General features: G+C 50.7%; 5 protein-coding genes across 5 annotated transcripts; 2 read left to right on the top strand and 3 right to left on the bottom strand.

Moving 5' to 3' along the window:
• Positions 1–1,052: 1,052 nt before the first annotated feature.
• Positions 1,053–2,402, bottom strand: COCSADRAFT_39164 (uncharacterized protein). Its single transcript, XM_007704393.1, has one exon. It carries the CDS (start codon positions 2,281–2,283, stop codon positions 1,138–1,140), a length of 1,146 nt encoding a protein of 381 aa, XP_007702583.1. The 5' UTR covers positions 2,284–2,402; the 3' UTR covers positions 1,053–1,137.
• Positions 2,403–2,859: 457 nt separating this feature from the next.
• COCSADRAFT_96501 (uncharacterized protein) lies at positions 2,860–4,065 on the top strand (the record flags this gene model as incomplete). The annotated part of the gene is made up of 1 exon (XM_007704592.1): positions 2,860–4,065. The coding sequence occupies one exon, from the start codon at positions 2,860–2,862 to the stop codon at positions 4,063–4,065; it is 1,206 nt and encodes a 401-aa protein (XP_007702782.1).
• Positions 4,066–5,362: 1,297 nt separating this feature from the next.
• Positions 5,363–6,600, bottom strand: COCSADRAFT_39163 (uncharacterized protein). The gene has a single exon (XM_007704392.1). It carries the CDS (start codon positions 6,505–6,507, stop codon positions 5,461–5,463), a length of 1,047 nt encoding a protein of 348 aa, XP_007702582.1. The 5' UTR covers positions 6,508–6,600; the 3' UTR covers positions 5,363–5,460.
• A 122-nt stretch (positions 6,601–6,722) lies between these two features.
• Positions 6,723–8,721, top strand: COCSADRAFT_39162 (uncharacterized protein). The gene is made up of 4 exons (XM_007704391.1): positions 6,723–6,887; positions 6,945–7,017; positions 7,068–7,111; positions 7,164–8,721. Exons 1-4 carry the CDS (start codon positions 6,801–6,803, stop codon positions 8,643–8,645), a joined length of 1,686 nt encoding a protein of 561 aa, XP_007702581.1. The 5' UTR covers positions 6,723–6,800; the 3' UTR covers positions 8,646–8,721.
• Positions 8,722–9,245: 524 nt separating this feature from the next.
• Positions 9,246–11,793, bottom strand: COCSADRAFT_192377 (uncharacterized protein; the record flags this gene model as incomplete). The annotated part of the gene is made up of 5 exons (XM_007704591.1): positions 11,737–11,793; positions 11,095–11,659; positions 11,041–11,046; positions 10,300–10,982; positions 9,246–10,220 (listed from the first exon to the last, which is right to left on the bottom strand). Exons 2-5 carry the CDS (start codon positions 11,624–11,626, stop codon positions 9,246–9,248), a joined length of 2,196 nt encoding a protein of 731 aa, XP_007702781.1. The 5' UTR covers positions 11,627–11,659; positions 11,737–11,793.
• Between the last annotated feature and the right edge of the window lie 212 nt (positions 11,794–12,005).

Below are 12,005 nucleotides of genomic sequence, written 5' to 3'. Positions count from 1 at the left end.
GAAGAAGAAGAAGAAGAAGAAGAAGAAGAAGAAGAAGAAGAAGAAGAAGAAGAAGAAGAAGAGCATAGTGCTTGTGTTGAGACAGATACGAGATGGGATGGAGATGTTGAGGGTTCTGAGGTGTCTGGTGAGAGGCATGGGTAAGGGATGAGATGGATTGGATATGGACTAGATATGGTGGGTTGTGTGTATTTTTCTCTGATGTTTTGCTGACCATGTACCTCGTTGACCGAGGGGTTAGTAAGGTTGCTCACGATGTGTAATGTGTTAGTATAGTGAATAGTCTGCCAAGTTACTGAATGCATACACAAACTTTGGATCTTCATTGGTTACGGTAGTTGAATGGTCTTCCTAGCTGCAACACCGATGTTGAAACCTTTCAAAAGCGATGTAGGATTTGTAGATATAATTCATGATGATGGATAAATTCTCGGGACCAAAAGCATCCTTTCGAACAGAAATAGTGTGTTGGTGTAGCGAATATACGATTGAGGAGATACTCTGGATATTTCCCAGATTTTATGCTAGTTATTGTAGGATAATTCGGTTGGATTTCCGTAGAGTGATCTACAATTCAAGCCCCACGTGTTGGAACAATAAGGTAATGGCATGCTGAGCTTCTCTTGGTAGTATAGGATATAATGCAGGTGTTGTTTCTTTTAAGTTTGGTAGTTGCTGTTTTGACAGCTCCCTTCTGGTTGTGCTGCGTCATCTTATTGAAGAATCCATACAACCGATGAAAACATGCACCCGAGTTACTAGGCTGAAGAGGCTGGTCGGAACATGACAAGAAAAACAACAAGATGAAGACAATATAAATGTTTACTGCACATATGGGGGCTTGGGCGTGGTAGACTGGACCTAGTCATGCACTACTATGCTTTGGGGCCAGGAGAGAGGCATTTACAGCCCATCCCTGACTCAAGAGCCCACATCCATGGATGCGGATACCCCGGACTCGTCTCCACTAGGTAGAGAAGCCCATAACCATGGATGCGGATAGCCGCGACCCGCCTTCACAAGGCAGAAGACATGCACGTCAGATGGATCTGCATTAGTCCAAGGCTCGCATGCTGTCTGAACACTTGGGTTCTATGATATTCTTGTTTCGTGCTACATATTAGGTTGCTGTCTGATTTACTGCTTCCTCAACTTATCCAAAGCTACCATGACACCCTCACTCATATTGTCATCAGGTTGTTTCCTCTTCGCTGGCGTTGCCACTGCTGGTTGGGCCTCGTTGGCCCCCGACACGTGACCAATCTCCAGCTCACGCATTGCCTGCTCGTCGTCTTCATTTATATCTTCGGCAAGACGGTGATCAGACCGCTTGTCGGCATCCGATGCAGACGTTGCGAAAGGAGCAGATTTCTCTAGCTCCCTTGCAAGAGGTACGGCGTCGTCGACCCTTTGACGTGCTGTGTCACCGGCAACTGCCGCACTTTGTGCCTGGTCCTCACCTTCTGTCACGGTTGGTGGGTTGTTGGCTTCCTGGACAAGGCCACCCCGCCTTGCAGCCTTTTGCACCCTAAACGGTTCTCGAACGGCATTGCACCATCGCTGGACTTTCTTGTCACCCCAGCCTGCAATCAAGCCGATTTCCTCAGGGGCAGCGTTGATTGCAGTGCGGATGCTTCCAAAGTTGGAGACTAGGCCTACAGCGTCTGTTTTGTTGATGCTGCGGGGCACAGTGATGAAGTCAACCATGTTCTCAGCGTATGAGCCTGCCTGCTGAGCGCGGATACTGGTCGGGGCTGCATTCTCAAACGTCTTGAAGAGCTCGAGATAGCGGCCGGCCTCTTGGGCGCTCCAGCACAGCATGACGGTGACGTTATTGACCAGCGACGTCTTTGACAGCTCTCGCAGGGGGTCTTCATGGTTTTCGATGTCGACCATGGTCAGCAGGATGCGCAGCGTGTACTGGCCCTTGAGATCGCGGATGCGGTTGTAGATGTACTCGGGATGCAGTCGGTGGTACTTTAGGGACAGGAACAGGGCACATGTGGTGGCGCCGACGACATAGTCGGGGGCGATGTCTGAATACTCCCAGGCAACGGCGCGCACATTGTTCAGGATGGGATTGCCCTTTTGGCGGGGCGAGACCAAGATGGAGCTGGGCGCAGATCGTGAGGGCAGTGCCTGGGGCTTCGGCTGCTGGACCTTGGGCACGTTGCTAGGCGCGGGCGGATTGGCAGCCCCGGGGCGGGAGGTTTGCGCAGCAGCATGTGCATTTGCTGGGGGGGCCGGGCCAGAGCCATGAGCACGCGGCCGATTGTCGTGCATGTTGGCCAGGACGAAAGGGCAGCACACAAGCAGCAGCAGCAGCAGCAGCAACAGCAGCGCAGCTACAGCTGCGACATGGGGTTGTGAGCCTGTGCCTGGATCCAAGTGTTTCGCAAACGGGCGATGGGAGGGTGACACACCCTAGCACCTGGACGCGGTTTTGGATCGCGGCCGCGTGAACCGGGCGTGGACGGTCACGTGCGGGCTCACAGCGCAGCGCTCAGCCCAAACCGCCGGTGCACCCCATCGTCTCCTTCGCATCTTCACATCTCCCGCCGACCAACGACCCTCCTTGACCCACCGCCACCACCACCGCCAACACCCCCAACCCCATCACGCCCTGCACATCGCCGCCATCTCTCGCCCATCGCTGCCGCCCCCGCCCTCGCATGCGCTTTACTGAGTAGAGCGCCCTCCCTTGCTGCCGCGGTCGACCCGCGCAGAGGCCGCCAAGCGCTTTCAACCAGCCCGACCTCCCGCCTTCACTCTCGCTCTCCTTCACCCGCGCACCCTCTCCGCCGCCCGCCTGCGCCGCCGAGCCCTCGTCCCACGCCCGACCCCCGTGAAGCGGCCTCTATGTCGGATCACAGCGCCAAACGCCAACGCCTGGACTCGATCGGAAGATTCTCACCCGCCAGCCCGCCCTTTGACGTCGCTGCCAAGGCGAGCGGCCAGACGACAAAGACGCTCCCCCATCCGCGCACGCCCACCTCACCACCCTACTCCTCGATGAATTCGCAATCCAATGGAGGCTTTTCCACGACAAACACCACGACGTCGTCGGACCGCTCCCCGCAATCCTCAGTCCTCATGGCCCACTCGCTCTCTCAGTCGGCCGCATCGGCATCCAGCCTGCACCCCTTTCCCACCCCCGCCAGCACTGCCGGCTTCCTGTCCAGCGCCAATGTCGATAGCGACGGCGATGCGACGATGGAAGAGAGTGCAGACGATGACACCCTTCGCTCGCGCTGTCACAGGCTGTCCAACCACAACCGGCAAGCCCAGTCACCCTACACGCCCGACGGCAGACTCAAGGCCGCCCAGGGAATTAGCGGCTCCCAATTATTCAAACTCAACACAGACCGGATCGAAAAGTCGAGGCCGCACGCCTCGCAAAATCTGATCCGCCTGTACAGGCTCGAGCCACTCGCCAGCTCCGTAGCCCGCAACGACCCGGTAACAGGCGAGAAGATTAACAAGCTTCGCAAGTCCTACGAGGGTCACATCAAGCAGATGCAGATTGCCGGCAAGCCAAAAGCAACAAAAATGGATGGCGTGTTTCGCGATCTGTTGATGCTGCCAGAGGAGATTTGGTTGCCCAACCACGTTCAGAACCGAGAGGCCGACAAAACCGCCCTGATGCCAGACGGCACAGGTCTCACTCCGGATTTCAGCCAACTGCTCGATGGCGCATTCGCAGGCATGGGCCCTGGACCTCTTCCTAACGCAGATGCTGCCAAGTACAAGGCATATCTGGGCACTGACGACACAGTCAAGCCAAAAGCACAGGATGCACCACCACAGCGAACGACACCATATACATCATCTGCGCCAACACCCAATAATCACATTAATAGGGGTCTAGTCAGGCCAGAACGATCAGGGTCGAAGCGTGCATATACTGACGCTGCATTCCAAGGCTACGGTGAAGGGTTTGGAGACGACTATGCAGACTCGACTGGAGGCGAAGACACACCAGGAGGGAGCCTGGCGAACAAGAGACGGAAGCTGCAATTCGAGCGAACGTCGCATTCGGTGGAAGTAGGCGGCGCACGACGATAGTAACGTCGACATTTTCTTTCGCACTCATCAGTTTAAACAGCATCGGGGGTTTCCGGCTCTCTCCATAATCGGCGTTTTACAGGAAAATTTCGGGTTTACGAAAGCAGCAGGAGTGATATCGAGGGTTGTGTACCAGGCGGGAGAAACCGTCCATCATTCACATCATCACTATCACCAACACCGGTACCAGCACCCCTATACACCAACAATAACAACCAAACATCACAACAACAACAATAACAACAACCCACCATTTCCTATTGGCATAATGCGCAGCGAAAAAACGATCGATCGAACGAGGCGAAGCAAACGGTATGACGATCATGATATTCCTATACCTACTTTACATTTCATACATGGGAGGGGAGAACCAGATTGGGGTGCCAGGATGTCGACTTTGAGTCTAGTTTGGTCTTCCTTTTTGCTTGCTTTTTGTGTTTTTTGTTTGCTGCGCGTGCGCGTGCGTGTGAGAGAGTGTGTATGTATGGGAAAGCTTTTGTTTTACCAGCGGGAAGGGGGGCAGGGGTGAGGGAAACTGCTTCATCATTTCCCTTCCTACCCCTTTATTTCCCTCCCTTCCCGCTCTCTGTTTTCCGCTTTCCTACCCACCTACCCCCCGGCAAACCAACTCTTCTGGGGTTTCTTTCCTCCGACGCAGGAGAAGTCAAAGGGGGGTTTTTTACACCCACATCCGCCAAATAACCTACTTCGACATTGTGCATATTTTGGGAAAAGAAAAAGGGGAAAGCAAAACAACCTTTTTTTATACCCTCATGATACCCTTGGGAATGTCACGGCAAACAAATTAAACAAATATCTGTTTTCTTTGTTCTAATGTGCCTTCCTATATCCTAGTTTTTAGAAAAATGATATCAAACTAAGTCAAAAAAAGTTTGCTTCCCTTGAAAACCGTGAAAAGAATAATAAGAAGGGGAAAGAAAGAGAAAGAGAAAAAAAACAAGTTTCAACGTGTTTGAAGCGGCTTGGTATGTTTATGGGCATGGATGTTGTCAGTTTCAAACGACCAGTAAGACTCTGTTTTTTTCTTCTCTTTTCTTCTTGGAAAACAGTTCCTTCCTTGTTTTTTTTTGCGGAACGGAATGCGACGGGAAGAAAGGGAAAAAGAAGGATGAAAGCAATACAAGATCCAGGTACTCGCCACGCGTGTGTGTGTGTGTGTGTGTGTGTGTGTGTGTGTGTGTGTGTGTGTGTGCTGCTGCAAGACAACTAATAAAAAAAGTAGTACATGTGATATCAACGTCATGGGAACGTTTTCTGGAAAAGCATTCACACATTAGGGAATGTAGATGCGATTCAAAATTTTCGTTCTGTACAAAAAGTATTTCTACATTTCCATTTCGGACCAAACATACATGTACAGCATAAAATGCTACCTTACTCCTTCTTCTCTTCGGGCCCCTTCTCCTTCTCCTCCATATCCATCCGTCTCGCCTCAACCGTAAAGTAGAGACTCTTACTCGCGCCCTCGAGCGCATTGGTAAGACTACCCCCAATGCCCTGCAGCATGTGGACGAGCTGTGCCCTAAGACCGTCAAGGCCGCCGCCGATACCGCCAACCCACTTGGCACCCTCGACGTCAAACACCTTGCCCTCGACTCGTGCGCCCAGTAGCATCAGTTTCTGCAGTCCAGCTTGCACAGCGGGCTCATAGTAGTCGGGGTTCGCCTTGCGGGTTGGGGCGGGGAAGTCGGGTTTTGAGGGTGAGAGGATGGAAAGGACCGCTTTGAGGTATTCAGGTGTTACGGCGGGGAAGGCGACGACGGCAACGGGGCCGGCGAGGAGAGGTTCGAGTTCTAGCTTTAGCCTGCGGTTATTGGCTATTTCGTGGGCTCGTCTTGATAGGCCGTGTGTGAAGCACTCATCGTCGGCTTGGTTGCTGGTCTGCGGTATCTGCGCGCTGGTCGCTGTGCGGGGGTCGGTGGGATGTTGTGCGTGATCCAGAGTGGCTTCTTCTGGGTGGAAGAACTCAACTACCCTCAATGCGCTTGCGAAGATGTTGGTTTGCACGACTTGCATCTTGATCTCGTCGGCTAGTGTTTCCTTTCCGTTGGCTGCTCGCTGCGCATCGAGCTTTCTCAACGCAATAGCGAGCTCCCGTCGTATACTCATCCATTCCACAGCCTTGACATTGTTGTGTTGGAAAATCAGGATCAAGGGCGACGATTTGAGTAGCGATTGGTATTGTCGATGCAATTGCGTCTTGCGGACCTCTGGCGGCTTGTGAGAGGGCGGTTGAGTGGGCGGGTACCGTAGCACTGGCGCTGTGGCTTTGTATGTCTGCTGGATTGGCGGGGCGGGGGTAGTTGCTGAGGCTGCGGCAACCGAGGCGTAGGTTGCGATTGCGGGAAGAGAGATGATGTGGTTGGGGCGTGAGGTGCAGGCGCAGAGGGCCCGTGGCCGTATGCGTATCCGTGGAGGCATTCTGATACATTTAGTATTTATAGGAAGAGATATTGTCTCTATAGTCGAGGTACGGTACTTACATGGGCTGTTGTCGTGTCGCAATGGACGTCGAGTTGTTTGTCCAAATATTTCCATGCCTTCAGGTTCGGAGGTGGTCCGTGCTTGGTATCTCACGACGGCGGCTCTTAGCAGTTGCAGGTTGTCCTTGAAGTACATTCAAACTTACTGTACTTCTAGTCTCTAACGTCATACCCAGACGTTTCCAATTTTTGTTACACCTTCACCGAGGCTAATTCCTCAGCCGTGCGGGCATGGCGACTCAAATGTGGAAAACTTTACGGCAACCGCGAATATCGAGAACACTAATTCAGAGTTGCCGGAACACTAGGTACATAGCTGTAGGATATTTCGCGTCTTACAGGTTTCATATATGTTCAAACTAACGATTAACCCAGACCGATTCGAGAAATCGGCTATCCAAATTTTGGGCACCAACTGGCGGAATCTCACCACAAGACGGGGAGCAAGGTAAGCAATTTCAGTACTCTATGCAAAATATACATTGACCAAATGATAAGATGAGTCGCAATCTCTGCTCATACGCAGCGGCTTTTTGCGCCAGGTAATCTCACCACCCTGTCCCCAGTCTCAACCTTCCGACTCATCACGTGCAGGCACATTCAGGAGTCTTCCATCTTCTGCCACTAGGTCTGCGTGTGCAAAACAAACTTGAAGCACTTATAGACAAGCATATGGGCTCTATAGGCGCTTCGAAACTTTCGCTCTCTACTATTACCACTGAAACATTATGGCGGCAATCCGGCCGGTATTCCGCAAACTCGGAACTCCTTCGCATCAAAGACAGGAAAGAATCCGGGTTTCTGCTCTCTCCGACTCATGAAGAAGAAGTCACAGCTCTTGTTGCCAGTATGGTACATTCGTACAAGGATCTGCCATTGAGACTGTATCAGATAGGCCGCAAGTACCGCGACGAACGACGGCCGAGACAAGGATTACTTCGAGCAAAAGAGTTCACGATGAAGGATTTGTACACATTCGACCACTCGCAGGAAGCTGCTTTGAACACTTATGAATCCGTCCGGGAAGCATACAACAACCTCTTCAAGGAGCTCAAGCTTCCTTACCTGGTCGCCGATGCCGACTCTGGAAACATGGGTGGCAAACTAAGTCATGAGTATCACTTTGTATCACCAAAAGGCGAGGACAATGTATGGTCATGTAACTCATGCGACTATGTGGCAAATGAAGAGCTCGTAGAGAAGAAGACTGATAGCACGCCAAATACAGGAGATGCTATGAGATTCACAGGCATAAGCATAGATAAGAAGACGGCAATCAACATCCATATCCCACGGCCTTCTGATGTAGGAGCAAGCGACACAGTATCCTGGGACACAGCCCCCGCATTCATCAACCTCCATGCTGTGAAAAAAGCATTACCTGCAGACCTAGATATGGACACAGGAATCGAGTCCTCGACCCTCTCGACCCTCCTCCCCAAAGCAACCAACACCATCGACCTATACGACCGCTCTCTATCCTCCAACTCCTCAAACATCGACCTCACAATCACCAAACCTGGTGCCTCATGCCCACGCTGCACCCAAGGCGAACTCGACGTCCAGAAAGCTATCGAAATAGGCCACACTTTCCACCTCGGCACGCGCTACAGCGCCCCCTTGAACGCTGTCGTCGCGCTCCCCGACCAATCCCTCTCTTCCCCCATCCAAATGGGCTGCCACGGCATCGGCGTATCCCGTATAATTGGAGCTGTGGCATCACTCCTGTCCGACGCCAAAGGATTATCCTGGCCCCGCGCCATTGCTCCCTACGAAGTCGTTGTGCTGAGTTCCCCGGCAGCAGAGGAAAAAGACGTTCACGACGTTTACGACATGTTGTCTGGAAGAGATGGGGAGGGGGCAGTGGATGTAGTGCTAGATGATCGTTCTGGCAAGAATCTCGGTTGGAAAATGAAGGATGCAGATTTGATTGGATATCCGGTTGTTGTTGTGCTGGGGAAGCGCTGGAAGGAGAGTCGGGAGGTGGAGGTGCAGTGTAGGAGGTTGGGAGTTGTGAGGAATGTTGGGGTTGAGGGGCTTAGGGGTGAGGTTGTGGGGTTGTTGGACCAGTTGTAAAACGGGGTGTATGGAAATGTATAGTTTGTATGCGTACATTTGTTATATATGTATGTATCTTTTTTTTGAAGTGGTGTTTGAGATGAAGAGTTCTAATGTGATACGAGATCGATGGGCTGAGGTCATAGCTAACCCTGGTGCTAATCTGATCTACAGTACCCGATCTAGGGGCCTGATCGACACCCGTTTCCGACGGTGCTGCTCGGCAGTGGAAGTTGGGGGGGGGGGGTGAGGCGCTGGTGATGTTGATGATATTCATGGTGTGCCTCCGCAACAGCTCTGTATATGAGAAAGAGGGTTGAATGAAATGTCGTTTGTCAATAAGTGATCCTGGACACTGGAAATGCTGACTGGCAATTGCAACAAGCGTAGCAATACGTATATCGTACAAATCATTAAACTTCCATTGTTGTGTTCATAAAAGCCCTAGTACATACAAGTACTCTTCATACAGAAAAGGTAATGATGAAAACGATATATGATACCCACCATGCGTGAAACGTACCCACGACTGAGGCACCTTGAAAATGTATAAACTAAGAGCACCGAAGACTACCCCGACCTCCCTTCCACAACTCCATCATAACTCAGACCCCACGCTCACGGATCCGCACGATCTCTAGACGTCGGGCGAGACGGAAAATTTGATGGTCTAAAGTTTTTGGGAGAGGTCTGAGACCGAATCAGAATTTTTCTTGGTTTCCGAATGCTCCAAGTCCGAGGAGGGGCTTCTGATGTTGTCTTGCCTTGGCGTGGGGACGTAGTCTTCCGAACTCGGTCACGGACTTTAGTACCCGTTTGACGGCTATGGAAGGGCCTCCATAACACATGCTGTGGAACCCGTTCTGCAGTTTTGTTGGTGCTTTCCCATGTGGCAGTGTGGAATTCGCTGATGGTTCGCTCTAGATCCTCAACGCTCTCCACAAATTCTCTGCTTTCCTTCTCATGTCCATTATGAGCAGGTGTCAATCTTTTCTTTTCTTGTTTTTGGCCTTGGTCTTGATTTTGGTCTTGCTCTTTTGCAAGATTGGTTTCTTCTATTACAGGTGTTGAGGTCGTAGGTTTTTCAACCTCCAGAGATACTGCTGGCTTGACTTTTTGTGATAGAGTCTTTTTCTGTCGAACAGCCAAATCTTTCCGTTTGGAAAGTAAACTGTTTTCCAGAGATTTTTGCAACATGTCTTCGTATATGGCCAGTGTATCAGCTGATTCGCCTCGGTGCTTGAGAACGCTTGTTTTGTGCAATGCATTCTTCCATGCGACAATCTTGATACCCAATACCCTGTTGGACGGCTTTCCTATTTTTCTCTTTTTTAATGTGTTATGTTGCTTGATAACTTCGTCGAACTCGGCTATGAGAGTTATGATAGTAGCATTGCTATCCTTCGGCAGTAGGGAATCAGCTGGTATTGCCGACGGTTTTTGTGAAGCTGAAATGGCCAACTTTGGTGTATCATCTGTGCTGTTTTCACTCGGGAAGAGGCAGGTTGGTGAATTTGGCTGCTTTTCCGTTGTTTCTGGAGTGCCACCTTGTGCAGACTCGTCGAGTGGCGGGTTCTCGTTCTTTAAAAGGACCTTGTTAGCTAGTATATACTGAAACAATCTCGAGGATTCAGCAGTTGGTTGGCTTCGCAACTGCTTCATATGCACTTACGATTGGATCCAAATCATCAGTGGTCGTAGTGTCAATAGCAGGTTCCTCAGTTGACTGCTCTTCAACGATTCCATCAGAGTGATTCATCTCACTTTGCAACGCTGATGCCGTATTGATCATAATTTTTGTCCTTCTCCTCACGTCTCCTTTGACAAGACTGCCGACAGAAGAAGTAGCAGCTTGACTGACTTCTTTCCATAACTGCCTTGCATTGATTTCCAGCTTCGCAGCCTCTCTGCGGATAGCAAACTGCGCTTCGGGGCTGATGGTGGGCTTCGCCCCTGGCACACCTGTGATGGAGGGTTCAGCATCTCTCAAATACTTCTGAATTTCTTCTGCCTCGTGCTCCAGAGATCTAATCCTTTCCTCGAACAGTAGCTCTTCCTCCTGATACACGATGTATTTCTTTTTAAAGTCCTGTAGGTCAAGATGTGCTTCGGGCGGTGCCTTCAAGAATTCGTGTTTATCGAGGTCAATACTTTTGATAACCTGCTTTACCGTTTCGAGGCTGTGATCAGAATCCACGTAGACAGCCCCGAGTATAGCTTCAAAGCTCTCAGCGATTTGCCTCACTGATGGAGTATACATCCCTTCGCCAATTAGGACTTCTCTGTCTATACCAAGCTTACGGGCCTTTGAGTACAGCCCGGATTGTGTTGCTGTCGCGTCATGGATCCTCGTGTCTATACGATATGTAAGCTTAGACATTGTCTCACGTGACGTTGGTAGAAGATCGCCTACAATGAGCTATCCGGAGTGTCAGTGTGAATTATATAAGCTGCGCGTTAAACACACCTGGTGAGTATCCTGTACTGTACCATATACCACACAAAACCATGCTGAGTACTCGATCGCCTAGCAATGCCAGGCGATTGTTCTGTTTAACTTTATGAATTATACCTTTGAAAAATAGAGGGGAGTTCGATGTCGTGACCTTCAATGCTTCTACGCATAATATTTTGTTTCTGAAGGTGTACTGAATGCGCTCTTCAATGCGTCCGACCCTTGCCGCTGCCTCTAACATATCATGGTGATGTGGTGGTGGGAGTTCGTGCCATTCTAATTGCTGAGTTGCAAGTTTCAAATGCATTTCATCTTTTCTCTCGAAGAGATCCGGTATCCGGGATTTTGGTCCGAAGTGTTGTGGCGGCTCACTGTTACCCCATAAAAGTCTTCGTTGTGTACTGCTGCAATCTGGAGCAGACTTGACCTGCCGTTTGTTCTGGAATTTCTGAAGATGCCATGGTCTGGAATAGGAACAGCCAGGGAGCCTGTAAGGAAGGCAGCGCCTCGAAGGCACGGACGGCCGACTGCTTTTGAAGATCATTTGAGACTTTCGAGAGGATTATGTTATCGGGAACTGCAACAAGTGAGTGACATGAGTTCCTTGGCGGACAACGTTCTTATTGGATAGTAAAGAGTCCGCAAGGGACGTACCGCCGCATCAGAGAAGCTCAAATCTCACAGGCCAATTACTCAGAGTCGGCCTTTAAGTCATATTTTCTTGACCAAGTCGAAATTGACTCTTGATTTTGCTAGTATTCTCCGTGCAGATGATGGCGGACCAATGCAAGGGGTTATTGCAAGGGGTTGACCAAGATTTCCTCGGGTTTAAGTTGCGCCCGCACGGACGACAGCACATTTTTGCCACTGTACAAGGACACAGGTTTCGCGGCACTGACTTTCGTCGCTATGAAACTTTGTAT

Source organism: Bipolaris sorokiniana, assembly GCF_000338995.1.
Source record: "Bipolaris sorokiniana ND90Pr unplaced genomic scaffold COCSAscaffold_12, whole genome shotgun sequence".
Lineage (NCBI taxonomy): Eukaryota > Fungi > Ascomycota > Dothideomycetes > Pleosporales > Pleosporaceae > Bipolaris > Bipolaris sorokiniana.
The sequence above is the reverse complement of the archived record's forward strand: the minus strand, read 5'-3'. Positions and strand labels throughout refer to the sequence as shown.